Source organism: Thermomyces dupontii (genome assembly GCF_041956625.1).
Source record: "Thermomyces dupontii strain NRRL 2155 unplaced genomic scaffold VTN31scaffold_1, whole genome shotgun sequence".
Lineage (NCBI taxonomy): Eukaryota > Fungi > Ascomycota > Eurotiomycetes > Eurotiales > Trichocomaceae > Thermomyces > Thermomyces dupontii.
Window position 1 is genome coordinate 1,907,121 of NW_027192307.1, and position 16,243 is coordinate 1,923,363.

The following is a 16,243-nucleotide window of genomic DNA, read 5'->3' on the forward strand; positions in this document are numbered from 1 at the left end:
AATTTCAATATATTAGTACTAATTTGGATTAGTCAGGTTCTCGGCTGAATTCACGTGATTGATGACCTAAGCCTTGGCATTTCACATGCTGTCGGGGTTTTCTTGGATGGTTCTGATGAACCGTTGAGCTCGCAAGGCTGCGGATAACACACACTTCGATCCTTGTCGTGATTGCCGGCTGGGTTTTATTATTATATTTTTGTCTCCGTCACTCCTTTGCTGTTAAGTTTTCTCCCCTGCCGTCGCGATCGCCTGTCACATCTGGCTCCGGTCTTTGGACGAAATGAATCGTTGAGAAATCATGTTGGCATTGTCTTAATACGAACCGCCCGTCCAGTGACGAATACAGTACATGGAGAAGTTTTCTCAGTTTCGAGATCGAGGTATGATTAGCAACAAAGAGATTGTCATGGCGAATGGTAGCTAAGACATTGCAGGATCGGGCATTGCGCCTTTCCTCCCTGTTCCTCCCCAACCATCTGGCTATGCGCTTCCGTTCCATGTGTTCCTCTTTTGCTTCCGCCTGCCATTGCTCGTGACCGTTTGCCTAACCTATTTTGTTATCCTACAATGGCTTCCTATCGGCTCGTTGGGCAAAAAAGCATCGCTATGGTGCATATTGGGGGTGCCGAGTCTTTGGTGGATTGATCTACAGGTCGATGGCGTGAAAAGAGGGTATTTCAACTCTCGCTGTGCGTCTTGATGGTGTGCTCATATTGGTAGGTCACTGGCAAAACAACACGGGGGCCGCCTCCCCGAAGGCCGCTCCATCATCGCGTCGTCGTTCACATCACCCATTGACGCGATTTACCTGGCAGCGGTATTCGACCCCGTGTTTACCGCCTCATACCCAAATACTCGCAAGGTAGAGCACCTTTCGCTCTTCCAGGCGATCTTGCGCGCGTTTGCGCAGCCACAGGTCCAACCATCTCCCAATGCTCATCTGGTCGAACTTTCTGACCTACTCGCACGCTACCCGAATCGACCAATCGCGGTCTTCCCAGAATGCACGACGACCAACGGACGGGGCATTCTCCCTCTTAGTCCGTCGATCGTGGCCGATCTTCCAGCTCGAACCAAGGTTTTTCCGGTTAGCGTTCGCTACACGCCGGCAGACATCACCACCCCGGTTCCGGCCAGCTACTTTACCTTCCTGTGGAACCTCCTCAGCCGACCGACGCACTTTATTCGCGTGCGGGTCGCCGAGGCCGTCGAGAGTGTGGGCAGGCCGTCTACCAGCGCAGCATTAGACTCTTGTTCTGGCGACAAAGACTCAGCTGGACTTACAAAGGATGAGCAAGCCATCATCGACCGGGTTGGAGAGGCTCTCGCGCGACTCGGACGTGTCAAACGAGTCGGTCTCGGGGTACGCGAGAAGCAAGAATTCGTAAAACTGTGGAATCGGACGAAACGGTCGTGATGGACAGAAATGAATCATGTGTTAGAGTTGATGGTTGACGGACCTCCATACCTTGATGCTCTGGAATAGAATTACATGACTACAATGGGCATCACCTTGTAACTGTATATCTTGAATTCCGCTAATAGTACAATTCTCCCATGATCAGGTGGTAATTTGCTGTCGGAGGCAGCAGTGATCATCAGTAGTATGTCACATGGGTAGGTTCTGCAACTTTTTTTGGAGCTCATCCTCTGTCTCTTTTGTCTGCGAGATTGCGAAAGTCTCCTTCTGACATGAGCAAGATATATCTTTTTGAACAAGTTCCACTGGGACCTTTTATTCACAGCATCAAGCTATTATCGACTCCCAGGTCGGCATCCTAAGACAAGCTATCCGTGACACAACCATGGCTTGCATCAGACACGGCCCTGTTGACACATCACATTAGCATCGTTTTACCCACCCACATGAAAAAAAAAAAAAAAAAAAAAAAAAAAAAAAAAAAGGAGGGGGAAAAGGCAACTTACCGAGCATACTTGCCCAGGGTCCCCCTCATAGTCAAGCCCGTCGGCGGCAATCGTCCATTATCACGGTCCTCCTCCCACTGGCGACGCCGTTTCGCCATCTCCTCGGCGGAGACGTCCACGTCCAGGAGCCGCTTGCTATCCCAATCGGGCAAGGTTCTACCCACATGAAAAAAAAAAAAAAAAAAAAAAAAAAAAAAAAAAAAAAAAAAAAAAAAAAAAAAAAAAAAAAAAAAAAAAAAAAAAAAAAAAAAAAAAAAAAAAAAAAAAAAAAAAAAAAAAAAAAAAAAAAAAAAAAAAAAAAAAAAAAAAAAAAAAAAAAAAAAAAAAAAAAAAAAAAAAAAAAAAAAAAAAAAAAAAAAAAAAAAAAAAAAAAAAAAAAAAAAAAAAAAAAAAAAAAAAAAAAAAAAAAAAAAAAAAAAAAAAAAAAAAAAAAAAAAAAAAAAAAAAAAAAAAAAAAAAAAAAAAAAAAAAAAAAAAAAAAAAAAAAAAAAAAAAAAAAAAAAAAAAAAAAAAAAAAAAAAAAAAAAAAAAAAAAAAAAAAAAAAAAAAAAAAAAAAAAGAAAAGGAAGGAAGGCAACTTACCGAGCATACTTGCCCAGGGTCCCCCTCATAGTCAAGCCCGTCGGCGGCAATCGTCCATTATCACGGTCCTCCTCCCACTGGCGACGCCGTTTCGCCATCTCCTCGGCGGAGACGTCCACGTCCAGGAGCCGCTTCTCGGCGTCGATCGTGATGATGTCGCCGTCCTTGACGAGACCGATGGGTCCTCCCACCGCGGCCTCGGGCACAATGTGGCCGATCAGGAAACCGTGCGAGCCACCGGAGAATCGGCCGTCCGTGATCAGGGCGCAGGACTTGCCCAGGCCGGCACCCATCAGGGCGGACGATGGCTTGAGCATTTCTGCGAAAGGTCTAGGTTTAGCATAGGGTTGAACGAAAGGGGGGGTAAGGGAGGGAAGTGATTTACCAGGCATGCCCGGACCACCCTTTGGTCCGCAGTAGCGAATCACAACAACGGTCTTGTCCTCCTTCTTGATTTCGCCACGCTCCAGCGCGGCAACAAAGTCGTCTTCGCTGTCGAAGACACGGGCCTTACCGGTGAAGCGCGTCCCTTCTTTCCCGGTGATCTTCCCGACGGCGCCCTCCGGCGCGAGCGAGCCGCGCAGAATCTGGATGTGGCCGGTCTTCTTGATGGGATCAGACAGTGGGCGGATGATCTTCTGATCGGCAGGAAAATCGGGGGCGTTCTCCACGTTCTTGGCCAGGGTCTCGCCAGTCACGGTGATGCCAGAGCCGTCAATCAGACCCTCCTTGATCAAGAGCTTGATCAGAGCCGGGGTGCCGCCGATGTGGTACAAGTCGTTCATGACGTATTTCCCGGACGGCTTGAGATCAGCCAAGTAAGGTGTGCGGTCAGACACGCGCTGGAAGTCGTCAATGGTCAGCTTGATGCCGACAGAGTCGGCGATGGCGATCAGATGGAGGACCGCATTCGTCGAGCCGCCAGTGATGTTGACCAGGACCATGGCGTTCTCAAACGCCTGTCGCGTCAGGATATCACGAGGCCGAATATCCTCGACAAGCAATCTCTTAATCGTCTCACCCGCCGCCAGGCATTCCAGCTGCTTAGCCTTGGACTCGGCGGGGTTTGTAGACGATCCCGGCAGGGTCATACCCATAACCTCGATGGCGCTTGCCATGGTGTTGGCAGTGTACATGCCGCCGCAAGCACCACTTCCAGGGCAAGCATGACGAATGATATCAAACCGCTCTTCCTCGGTGATCTGACCAGAGATGTACTGGCCATAGGCCTGGAAAGCGGAAACGATATCGATATCGGCATTGTTCTGGGTCACAGCACAGCCAGGCTTGATCGATCCACCGTAGACCATAAGACTGGGCCGGTTGACTCGCCCCATCGCCATAAGAACACCCGGCATATTCTTGTCGCAACCGGGGATGCTGATGTTGGCGTCATACCACTGCCCGCCCATGACCGTCTCAATGGAGTCGGCAATCAGATCGCGGCTTTGCAGCGAATATTTCATGCCATTCGTACCCATACTAATTCCGTCACTGACGCCAATGGTGTTGAATTGATAGCCGATCAACCCTGCCTTCTCAACACCTTCCTTGACCTTGTGGTTGAGATCCAGCAGGTGCTTGTTGCATGGGTTGCCCGTGAACCAGACCGAGGCGATGCCAACCTGAGCTTTGTTCATGTCCTTTTCCGTCAGACCGGTGGCATAGAGCATTGCCTGGGAGGCACCCTGCGAGATCGGCTCCGTGATGGTCCGGGAGACTTTGTTCAGTGGCTTCTCATCATCTGACGAGGCGTTCCGGCGCGCAATCGTCGTGGACAAAAGGCGACTGTTCAACATACACCGCCGTCAGTTCGCTGCGTTCCGTACTTCAATCGCATGCACTCACGTAGGGTATGAGGCATTGCGTGCGGCCAAAATGGCCGACGGCAGCCGATGCCGTATCTGGGATAGAAACATAGTAATTAATCTTCGCCAGAGGCGTTCGATACGCGAATGTTTCGCCGGTCCTATTTCAATTCCACACCAGCTCGTCTTATTTTTTCATCGCAAAGTGGGAGTTGAGCAAGTCGTTAGCCTACTAGGTATGGATCAAGATTTCAGGTCCGTCCGGGGAAGAATGCGCAAACTCCGAGGACATACCTTGGTAGGTTGACCAATGAGAGTGCAATATTAATCAGCGAGGATCGACAGTGGTCGGTTATAATGCCGACTTCGAAAACACCACTCACATCTCTCAGACCAACATACTCCGAACACACACAATACACAGTACTGTACAGAGGTATCATTGCTCTATGACCATGTATACGTCTAATGTCTAAGTTGCAAATCATAACAGCATAACGACATAAGATATCGTACCAATATGATACAGCAGATCGTAACATCAATGTAAGGCGTGACCAAGGAGTCATAGGCTATCCGAAACAAGACAGACGCGAGGGCAAAAAAGAATGAGGAAGAGCAATCAGATCAGGGCACTTCTTTGTCCCCCCTCTTCATCCCGTCGAGAATGCAGATAGCATCTGCCACGTACTCCATCCTGCTGATGTCGTCCAGACTAGCGCGTCGCGTGTTGCGCTTGAGAAGTGCTTCGACGCAATCGCGCGCACCGGCCAGTTCGCCGCCTTTGACCGGGTCCCATTCACCGTCCTCATTGGCGTAACGGTACCAAGACCATTCACACCGGGCGATGCGATGCGGTGTACGGGCCCGAAGTTTCTCGGGATCACCACGCGTGCCCGGCAGTGCGTCGAATGGGAGTCGGCTTTCCATCATGGCGTACAGCAAAACGCCCAACGCCCAGGCATCCGTGGAGCGACCATCGTAGGGCTGGCCCATGAGGATCTCAGGTGCGGCATAGTCCTCGCTCCCACAGCGCGTGTGGAGAAGAGGACTCTCGGGCGGCTCGGGAATCCGCCGCGAGAGACCAAGGTCACTAAGGGTGACAACTGCCCGGTCGTAGGTCCGCCAGTCACTCACTTGCTCGATGACTGGAGCAGTCGGGTTCACCAGAACGTCTGTGAACGGGTCAGCGGAACACAGCGCGCCGGAGTAAACTGTTATCGAAACATACTCTCCAGCTTTATGTCACGGTGAACAATGTAGTTGGCATGCAAATAACTAACAGCAGCAACGAGTTCCGCGAAGATTCTTCGGATCAACGGCGGCGTGAGGAGCTTACCCCCGCTCGTGGCAAAGTCAAACAGATCACCGCCGGGGCAGTAGTCGAGGACCAGCAGAGCGCGCTTCTCATCACTGCCAAACGCCTTCAATTGAACCAATGAGGGGTGATTGACGGACTGGAGGATATCGACTTCTCGCTTCAGCGACACTTCAATGCGATTCTCGTAGGCACCGCCCGCGGGTCCGTAGTCAATGATCTTGACCGCAACGAGTTTTTGCGAGGAAAAGCTTTTTGTTCGCGCATGTTGTCCACTGTTTCCGTCGGTTTCGTCTGAGACCCGCACAGCCAGACTAACTCGACTGAATGTTCCATGACCCAGTTGTCGCAGCTTTCGGTATGTGCGAGGTTGCTTGGAGCGGATGGATTTCACAAAGTAGAACTCATCTTGGCCATCTGGAGTTGCGATGGTCTTGATAATCGGCTGTGGTTCACTGTCATCGTCCTGGCTAGGGGTGGAGCGTGGTGGAGTCGGCGGTCGAGCCGGTACCTGCGCAAGTCCCCGCTGGACGGCAAGATACTGTTCACGATGCAGACAAATGTCATCCGAAACCTCGTCACTTGGCGATGGTCCTCCCTCCGGCTGCCTCGCTTTGGACGTGTCAATAGGTTCTGGATAAGGGACGCCCGTCTTGGGCGTACATTCGCTCGAGCGACTGTCGCCTCGGCCGCGACGAACCTCATGGCCGTCGGTTGCATCTTTCCGGACATCAGCATCATTCAGAACGCGACGACTGTATTGCCGAGTTCGAGAGCGGGACGAGCTGGAGCGCAGGATGCCAGAAGAATCACTCGATCGCAGGTTCCACGATGACCCGCTTCCTGACAGCGTGGAGGATGTCCGCGACAACGAGTGCGATAGTCGCCGTCCGCCGGACCGCCACGGGGAACCGAGGCCGCCCACCGGGGAAGGCAGTGGAGTGATATCCGCCATGGCCGCAAGCTGTGGAGAAGAGATCACTGACGACATTGCCGACGACGGCGACAGCGAGTCCGTGTTCGACGTGGAACTCAAACGGCCGCCACGTCGGCTGGGGGTCCGATGCGGCAGGCTCGCCGCTGACAAGCTATGGTGCAGGGGCGGTGGATCGGACTCATGGGGCGTGACCGGACGACCCATTGGCAGGTCCGTCCGGATTTGAAGGCCGGCGAACGGTGTGTGCCTGGCATTATTCTGACGACCGATGGCCCCCGTCATAGGAGCCGCCACCTGCGCGGGGTTGCATATTGGAGAAGGCTCTGTGTCTGGTTCGACCAAGACTGGCGACTGCGTGTAGTCATCGTCGCTCGCGAGCGTTTCCGGTGCGTGTGTAATCAGACTCGGACGGGCTGGTTGAACAGGCTCTTCAGACCCCGAGGCCGGTGGCGGAGACCCGGGGGACACCATCGATCACTCCTGAAATGGTCGGAGGAACCGCGATCGCAACGGGATGGGGTGCCGGATTTCTGTTCCTGTGGGCAACGGAACCAACCCCGAGGGGCCGAGGCGGTTCAAATTTGTCTCTTTCGGATCAGAAAGACGAAGATTTGACTGGTCTTGGCGACGGTCTTTTCTTTGACCAGGAGGACACGGCAGGGGGCAGGAAAGGAGCGTTTCGACGCAAGGCGTCAGAGGATCGCGATATGCGTGCCACTCTGGTTCAGACACAACGGCATGGCGCCCGTCGCCGGCGCGTATCGAGGGGTGGCGTTTGGATCGGGGAATGTCTGGCAAAAGAAAATATGAGTTACGAAGCCACAGTCTTGGGTGCCTGAGGCTTCTGTCCGGCCCTTCGGAGAATAAGCCGCTATCCCAATCGGGCAAGGTTCTGAGTGCTTAAAGTGACCAGCGTGGGGCAGATCACGTGGGGCAAATTCCGGCCGGATGGAGCCAGAATGCGACAGGCCAATCACATCACAAGATGGATCCACGCTGCTGCATGGCCCCGAGGCTAAAAGCGCCCATGAGGTCATCCCAGCGGAAGAGACGGGATGGACGGGAGATGGACAGGAGTTCGAATCTCGCATGGACCTTTCGGTGGTTTTTGAGATGACCTTAGATCAGCACTGAAGGAGCTGTCAAGGATTCTCTATGTACTCCGTACGGAGTACGGAATAGGCCTATACTCTTTGAATCAAATGACCGCAGCTCTCACGCCCCAACTCGGATGCATAATGCATGCAGCATGATGATTCAATCACCGACGCACTACGACGATCGCTTTCATGGCACGTTGGTAACGAGTCGACGATTGCACCGGGGCGAAGCAATTTGCGTTTATCAGTTGAGGATGGCATAGGGCGAGTCACATCACACGACGACCGTTTAGAGTCTACTGGTTGTGTCTATTTACGAGGGTATGTACTCGCTGTGAAAAGACTGTCAAATAGAAGCGTCCTTTCTACAGAGGCGTTGAAGTACTGAAGGAGCAATTCGGCTCATTTTCAGCAGTGGAATTGGGAATCAATGAAAATTCAAAGGCACCATCTCAAATCTAGTACGTCCTTCGTGCATGGCGCTGTCAGAGTCTAAGCCTCATGACGCGTACAACGGGCGAGGAAGAACCTCGTTTGGCTGAGGACCTTAGAATAACCGAGGGAGCGAATCTCACATGCATTAGGCCTATTCTCAGAGCCGTGTGCGCGCGGAAACGCCCCGATTCGCAAGCCGCGGTCCACGTCTGGTCAATCCATCATTGATGAAAATTGTATTCACCTCATCATTAGCCACTCAGAGCAGAACAGAGTCAGGCATTGATCTATATGTACAGTACAAAACAAGACAGACACCCATGAACATGCCCGGTCCCCAAACCATGATGGAAATGCGAAATTATTGCGGCAATGCCGTCAGCGCCGGAGTGAAGAGATCCGTTGAGAATCATCGGAAACTCGGAAAGTGTAACTTCTAATACAAGTGGATGAACGAAGAGATTCAGGCAGCCGCAGGAGGCGCCGTCGATCGAAGAGATCTTCACGAACCGCTTTCTGGGCAAAGCGCGGATATGGAAGGGGCGGTAAAAAAAAAAAAAATCGAACTGCCTTAGAACACAATCTTTTTCACCAGCTAACCATATCATCAGTATGGATGCCCATCGCATTGCGAGACGCAAAACTTACAGCCCAGGTTCCGGCGATGGTGCCGACGATGCCACCAGAGATCATCATAGGCTTCACGCCTCTAGTACTCTTGAAAAGCATTCCGCTGACAACTCCAGCAATGATACTGTTCGCAGCATCGTGCTTTCCGCGCGAGTACCCAATCATCGAATTGATGCCGTTGTACATCATAGCCACCACGCCCGCCGAATTTCCCAGGAACGGGCCTCTTCGGGTGATCGAGTTCAAAACACTATTAAGACGAAGCTTCGGCGGTGCGGTGACAGGGGTCTTCTTAAGACCTTCCACCAAACCCCATGCACCTCCAATCGTCAACGCGGTGAGGTAGGTGGTCCCTGTTCCGTAGCAGAGATCATCAGACCAGCCTCGAGACGGGAGCGCAGAGTGCGATCCGGGCAGTTGATCAAGACCCGAGTCATCGAGAGTAAGGTAGTCAAGAGTTTCCTTATTCACGCCGGCCAGGGGATGCAGTTCCGACGGGTCTGGTAATGCCGCGGTCCCGAGAAACGAAGGAACTTCTTGCGTCGTCGTAGTCGTCGAGTCATCAAATGTTTGTCGTGTAGTGGTCGAATCTGACTTCCGGCCACTGATCGCATCCCAAATGGCCATGGTGGAGATTGAATCTGAAATACACACCCAGGATAGGAAAAAAAAGTAGAAGAAAGTAAGAACTCGAAAATCACAGAAAAGACCAAAAGTAATGGCTTCTCGCGATCCTGGCCGTGCTCCTAATAGCTCTCCAAGTGTCTTGTCTTAAAGCCCGGAACAAGAAAAAAAAACTTGGTGATGCACTCGGTAATCGGAGAAAGTATTCCTCCGGAGCTAACCTCTTCTGGTAACCGTATCTAAAATTCATCGAACGTCGACTCGTCCAACCGGCAGGGGTGCAAAAACTGATAAGGCGCGCATTGTGCTGGTCTTGAAACAAAAGTGAGGATTTGGGCTTGATTTGCGCGCGTGGTCCTGCTCTCATCCCGCCATGAACGGACTTTCTGCAGACTCCGCGGACTATGGCGGGTTTGCCGACTTGGACCAATTAACCTCGAGCGATGTAGAACTCTTGTCCGAAGAGGTTCTCGTGCGAATCAGCAGAGGACCCCTGACTAAATTCATTCAGGAGAGTGAAGAAGATCAGTAAGCACTCTGTTTTCCTAAGAACATGTAGGAACGCCCTTCTGATGTTCCGATAGTCAAGTCCTTCGCATATGGCAGTCATTATTCAGGACCTTTTCAGCCAGATCTACGACCAGGCTACAAACAAGGGCAGCATGCAATGCCGTCACTGTTTTCTTGGATGCTGCTTTGATGTCCCGAAATGCAAAAACTAGAGCACTTAGTCTCTCCCATGAGATATGGTTGGCCGTATTTGAAGTGTGCCTGCTTCGATATGAAGATGCATCGCCAAAGCCGATCAAGCAGGTTCTCACATGTCTTGTGAGAGTCCTGAAACAGCAGAATGGCACTGAAGATGCTGCTTTGTCACGGCGTGGTGCTGTGGACTTGATGTTACCGAGTATCGTGCTGTCAGATCCTCGGTCGCGCATCAGGGCCAGTTTGCTAGCACTGGAGCAGCTTGTGAGAGATAACGTGCTGCTACCCTCCCAGCTAGCGCCGTTGCTCTATGACTGGTTTGCGGCACATCACGCGCGCTGGATACCTACGTTGAGACCTCATTGCGACGCACTTTCCATCGAGACGGCTCATTACACTAGCACAACTCCCCGCAGATATGATGAGTGCGATGAACAGCGGAAGCTTGAGTCTACAATTATTTTTACTTTGTCCTTACTGACCCATGCCACAAACCCTGGATATGCACCGTCTGCTGCATCTTTGTTGGCACTTCTGTATAAGAAAGCTGCAGCAGAATCGAGGACAACGGACGGAACTTCTGTCCCATTCAGCTGGGTGCATCCGGTCCGTCATATTCTGTTGCAGTCGATGGACTCTTTGGAAGCCGTTTCCAATGCTATTCTGGCACCGCTGCTCTCAGCTGATATTGACGGATTCAATGCATTTGTCTCCCATCTGCCCATCAATGCCGTTTTATCTGGCGATATGAAACTCGCCGGTTCTATTGATGAGCTTATCCTCCTCTTTTCCGCATTGCACATCGGGAAAAGCACAGGATTCGTCCATGAAGACTGTAAATACCCACTTTCTCCGGATTCTGACGCTGCGCTGACCAAATGTTCAGATGCATATGGAAAACCCGTACCTGCCCTGAAAGGCAAAGACCCTCTCATTCTGGATAGCAAAGTGCTAGGCCAGTTTCTCTTGCATACGGAACCGATCATCAGGATATCGACGCTCTCCTTAATCATTGCTGCTAATTATGTTACCAAGCCTCTTTCTGTGGCTGCAATGGACACTATCCTGAGAGGTTTGCCGTCAATGCAAGCCGATGCCGACGCGCAAATGAGGCAGAAAATCATGAGCCTCATCCGCAAGCTCATGGTACGGCTCCGGGGCTCCGCAAATTCGTTGAGGAGCACTGTCAAATCAGATTTGGAGCATGAAAAAACTTTTCTTCAAAATTATGTGGATTTCCTGGAATCCGAACTGAGAGCAGGGATTTCATATCAGCGCCATATTGCAGCTCTGCAATCATTGTCTATCGTACTGAACACGGGGATCGATCCCCGTGTCAAGGGAACAGCTAACACCAAGATTGAACGTGAAGGGAGTCCATGGCGGTTTCAACTAGACATATTACGGCCGCGTCTGTTCCGCCTGCTCGTCGACCTTTTGCTGGATCCTTTTGAAGATGTCCGCGGAGCAGCTCTATCATTGCTTAGCCTTTTCCCTCGTGACTCTGAGTCTCGGCTGCTCAACGACACGCAGGAGCAGTTTGACACAGTTGAGAAACTGGTCAAAGCAGCATCAAGAGCTGAATCTTTGGCGAGCCACACTAGCAGAGCTGATCATGCAGATACTGTAGCAAGGCTTTATCATGCAATCTTCGCATCGGCCAGTGTTGGCCGGAGTTCTTCTCAGTTTTGGTATGGAACAAAGGCCGCTGTTGTCGACACGCTGTTGGGTAAACTTGATAGAAAGCTAGGTCAAGCTGGTGGGATCTTTAGTTCCTCGATTAAAGATGCTCCTTTGCATGGTTATGTCTCTGCCCTGAGGTACAATGATTTCGAATATCCATACAAAAGAAGACATACTAATTGTCTCTCAATAGGTACATTGTCGCGACTCCTGAATTCCATACTCTGTTGGCCAGTGACCCAGAGGAGTCGATAATGTCATGGCGCAGGGTTCACGATCGAATCGTCGTGATCTGCAATAAGATTTGGCAAGAGGTGAAGCCAGTCCTCTGCATTGACTCTCCCGAGGGCCATACAGATGAAGCCACAGATGATTTGATGGTTGGTCCAAAGGATATCTTGTCTTACTCGTGGCGGGCTCTCCGAGAATCGAGGTAAGTCTCTTTACCGTGGTCATCATTAGCCCATGTTGACGGCTAATGGGCAGTCTTCTACTTCATGCCATTGTCGCAAATGCAACCTACGGTCCTGCGAATAGTGCATCAGGTCTCAATCGATCAGACTACGAAGCGATTGGCGTCCTCAGTTTCATCCAACTGTCAGAACTGCGTCATCGAGGGGCATTCACGGCAGTCTCGCAGACGTTCGCAACGTGTTGTCAGCGCTGTGGAGAGCATACGGATCCTGAGATTTCCAGCCTGCCAGAAGTTTGGTATCAGGTAGGTATCTCCTTGGCTGCTTTGTGCCAATTCGTCGAATCTAACCGTCAGCAGGAATCGCTCAAGATCATTCACGATAAAGCGGACAAGCTTACACGACGATCTGCTGGGTTGCCAGCTCTAGTCACGGGTATAGCGCTGTCCAAGCCTGGCGGCGCCTTGTTTCATCGAATCCTCGCTGAGTTGCAGGAAATCGCCAAGTTGCCTGCAGTGCAGAAGGAATCCTACACAGAGCTATCTTTACCACAAGTTCATGCGATGAACTGTCTAAAGGATATCCTTTCCAACTCCAAGCTGGTATCTTACACCGAATCATTCATTATGCCGTGCCTGAACATATCCGCCGATTCTTTCAGCTCTCCCATGTAAGCATCTACCGTATTTACCACGCCATCTAAGCACAATGAATACTGACAACTTATCAGATGGGCTATTCGGAATTGCGCGTTGATGCTTTTCCGTGTTCTGATGACAAGGATGTGTCGATTACTCCATGGCACAACCTTTGGATTTGGGGGTCCCTCAGGCTGCGAGTCTGGCATGAGGATCTCCTTTGGGAAATATCCTGGCCTCGTAGAGCTGACTTCGCGTCTACTGGCATCCGCAACCCAAGATAGAGACTCAATGCAGGGCGATGCAGCATCTGAAACTCAGAAAGTCTTCCCGGCCCTAGCAATCATCGCCGAGAAAACCCCGTCGACGGTCGATGATGACGACAAGCGGCTTCAGAAATTGGTGCTTCGGCAAGTGAAGAGCGATATCTGGGCAGTGCGTGACCAAGCGGGCCGAGTCTTTGCGTCTCTACTCCGTCCCACCGAAATCATCGCGGGGGCTGCCAATCTTCTGCAGAAAGAAGCTCAGTCGTTTTCTCAGAACCAGCTTCAGGGACACCTGCTGTGTCTTCAGTACTCTCTCCGACGGATGTGGTACTCTGGTCAATCCAGCGGTACGTATGATATTGACGTCGACGCAGAATAATCTACCTTGCTGACGCGGTAGAAGACAATCATCAGCGTATTCTGTCTCTAGTTGCGACAGCATTTGCAAAATATTTTGCGACTGCTCGCTCTCCGTTCGTCCTGACAGTCTTGATCGATATTCTGATCGACGCCCTTGAGAGTAGCATGCAAATCGGGAAGACCGGTAGGAGTCCCGTTGCACTGTCAGCGCGAGGGTGTTTGGCTAATCGTGGCAACAGCTGAGACAAGCGATTTTGCAAGCAATATTTTTGCAGAGTATGGACTTGAATCGAAGCTTGCGCAACTTCTGCACCAGTCTAGAAGTTATACGGCAAGGGGCGAATCTCTACTACGTCGTTCACTCGTTTGGTGTGTTATATTGAACAGTATCTTGAAGGACTTTCCGGAGGCGATAACCGATCACTTTCTCAACGTATCGGATGCCGATCGTGATGCTGCTTGTTGGGTTTTGCGACGCATTGACTGGCTGTTTCCGGGATACGAACAACAAGAACGTTTCCTGGAAATGTACGCTCAGATTATTTTGCGAGGGCGGGAGGAGAGTATCAAAGCCAGAGCAGTTCTGAACCTCTCTCGGGCCTTGGAAGATGCTTTGGAGTGCGGTCACACAGTAGCGCTTCTCGAAAAATGGGCGCTGATAGCGAATCATCTCTATCAGCAGTCGCAGGACAATGTATGGAGCCGGGAAATGACTGAGAACACGCTCCGACTCCAGGGCTGCCTTCTGTGTCTAAAGTACATTGAGCCGGCCGTCGCGGACTCCAACACCGATCTCTCCCGAGACTTCTTGAGATGGACCGTTAGTCTGCGGTCAGCCTTGAGCGAGGAGACAGTGAGTTGGAAATTTCACTAACGTGCATCCGCAGTGCTAACCGAATCCCAGGTTTTTTCATCTAGATATGCCGCTGTCATGTCTTTCAGATCATTCTCCAAAGCTCTCCGCCGAGCTGACAAATTCCCTGCTGCGACGGATTCGCTGTTTTTGCACGCATACTTGATCCTTTACGACATGCTTAATGATGACGACGAGGAACTTCGTGACTTGTCCGCGGAAGTCGCCTCGAGGATTCTATCCTATTCATCGATTTATCCGGGAAAGACTGTCTCCTTGGGATGCGTTCCGGCCAGAGAAAACCTTCTGGAGTTCATTGTTCAGAACTATCATGATGATGACGCCGCCGTATTCTTGTTCCGTGAAGGCGTGCGACGGATCGTGGGCAACGAAGCATTCTCGACGGTCCCTGGACAAGTAAGGCCGCTGGCTCCATTTGCGGAGCGGCTGTCCGAGTACCGCAAGGAGAGTACTGTCCTCTTCGAGGAAGAGAGGCAAAACCTGTTCATTGATGACGTCCGGGAGGCGGATCTTTGGACCAATGCTCTCAAGAACAAAAGCGTATCTGCGTTCGATCCCGAGCTTGTTCGGCAGCTCTCGGACTGGGTTTCGGAAGGTCTGGAACATTTGGTCAGCGCCGCTTCTCGAAACGACGAAGATGATGTTTTGGGATGGACATCGAAGCAGGAGGTCTACACAGTTGGTACCCAGCTTCTCAATGCAGCGTCATTGCTGGTTGCCAAAGGCGAGTCGCTCCATATTTCGGCATCAGAAACTAGAATGGATATTGTGGGCATCAAAGAGAAGCTGAGAGCGTTGCTGGAGAAAGGCAGGGAGATTTCGTTGCATCCTCACTGGCTAGCAAGGATCGAAGTGATGGACATTTCACAATAGGGCTGGGAGCAAGAAAGGCACGACGCTTCTGGGCGCCACGATTGTCGGATTGATCAAAAGCAGTGCAGTGAACGACAGGCGTGAATGTGATGCCATTCACTGTTGTCCCTCGCTCGCACACTCGCTTTTCCCTCAACTTCTAAAACCTCTTAGATTGTGGTTCCTAGCAATGTTCATCTCTTCTCGTCCCAGGCGAACACGAAAGCATAATCTGACGTTCATTGCCATTTCATTTAGCAGCCTCCTTAAGCTCTCATTCTTAGGTTCGTCTTGTCTCGTGAAACCAACAGGGAGGCCATGACCATGCAGTCTAACATCCGAGCGGCCAAGCTTTTAGAATGATAGACATCAATCTGATCTTGCTCATTATCGCCTTGAGCTTGATCCTTGTGGCCGCCATGACATACATTCTCATCCACATCTTCTACCCTTCCGATGGGGACAGGGATTATGATGATGAAGACATACCCTATTGGCCTGGCCGAGACAGTGTTGTCTATCCACCCTCTCCTCCTGATGATGGAAGTGTCCCTCCCTTGCCCCCTCCCTCCAAGCCGATTCCGATTCCCAAGCGGAAGCAGTCGAATGATACATGGCCGTTTGTGTAATCTACCTGGGCCGACATTCTCTTTGCGCATTCGGTCTAGACAGTCTTATTCTGAATGGAGGATCACAGTACAGAGATTATGTTGACGAAAAAAAAAAAGAGCAGCAAAGGTCTATGACGTTCTCCCGTGCATGTCAATGTCAATGAACATGAAAATCTTTGGGAAAGGTGAGCGAGAATTGACTCTTCTGCAAGCCTGATGAGTGTGAACTTTTGCTGACTCGTATCTTAGCACATAACTGTGGGTTCGGCTGGGCTGAACTCTTGACTGATATGGATGGCCAAAGTGCAAAGTGAGGGTGTATTATTCAATGTTGACGATGATGGAGCTGCTTCGACTTAGATTTGCCTGTGACTACAGATGCTTCTAATGCCAATGACTTTTATTTGCAGTCTTACTGAAACAGCCGTACTACGTGCTAAATAAACCGATAGGTATCATTGAAATTTGATCTGCAGCA

General features: G+C 50.9%; 5 protein-coding genes across 5 annotated transcripts; 2 read left to right on the forward strand and 3 right to left on the reverse strand.

The window, feature by feature from the left end:
• Window positions 1–352: 352 nt before the first annotated feature.
• VTN31DRAFT_705 (uncharacterized protein) lies at window positions 353–1,420 on the forward strand (the record flags this gene model as incomplete). The annotated part of the gene is made up of 3 exons (XM_069407728.1): window positions 353–383; window positions 438–675; window positions 724–1,420. 3 exons carry the CDS (start codon window positions 353–355, stop codon window positions 1,418–1,420), a joined length of 966 nt encoding a protein of 321 aa, XP_069263561.1.
• A 361-nt stretch (window positions 1,421–1,781) lies between these two features.
• Window positions 1,782–4,430, reverse strand: VTN31DRAFT_706 (uncharacterized protein; the record flags this gene model as incomplete). Its single annotated transcript, XM_069407739.1, has 4 exons — window positions 1,782–1,830; window positions 2,512–2,830; window positions 2,897–4,299; window positions 4,360–4,430. The coding sequence occupies 4 exons, from the start codon at window positions 4,428–4,430 to the stop codon at window positions 1,782–1,784; spliced, it is 1,842 nt and encodes a 613-aa protein (XP_069263562.1).
• Window positions 4,431–4,946: 516 nt separating this feature from the next.
• Window positions 4,947–7,045, reverse strand: VTN31DRAFT_707 (uncharacterized protein; the record flags this gene model as incomplete). The annotated part of the gene is made up of 2 exons (XM_069407750.1): window positions 4,947–5,494; window positions 5,551–7,045. The coding sequence occupies 2 exons, from the start codon at window positions 7,043–7,045 to the stop codon at window positions 4,947–4,949; spliced, it is 2,043 nt and encodes a 680-aa protein (XP_069263563.1).
• Window positions 7,046–8,680: 1,635 nt separating this feature from the next.
• Window positions 8,681–9,366, reverse strand: VTN31DRAFT_708 (uncharacterized protein; the record flags this gene model as incomplete). Its single annotated transcript, XM_069407761.1, has 2 exons — window positions 8,681–8,704; window positions 8,758–9,366. 2 exons carry the CDS (start codon window positions 9,364–9,366, stop codon window positions 8,681–8,683), a joined length of 633 nt encoding a protein of 210 aa, XP_069263564.1.
• Window positions 9,367–9,736: 370 nt separating this feature from the next.
• On the forward strand, window positions 9,737–15,175 carry VTN31DRAFT_709 (uncharacterized protein; the record flags this gene model as incomplete). The annotated part of the gene is made up of 10 exons (XM_069407772.1): window positions 9,737–9,891; window positions 9,948–10,903; window positions 10,955–11,888; window positions 11,945–12,184; window positions 12,238–12,469; window positions 12,524–12,834; window positions 12,895–13,415; window positions 13,472–13,612; window positions 13,668–14,281; window positions 14,333–15,175. 10 exons carry the CDS (start codon window positions 9,737–9,739, stop codon window positions 15,173–15,175), a joined length of 4,947 nt encoding a protein of 1,648 aa, XP_069263565.1.
• Between the last annotated feature and the right edge of the window lie 1,068 nt (window positions 15,176–16,243).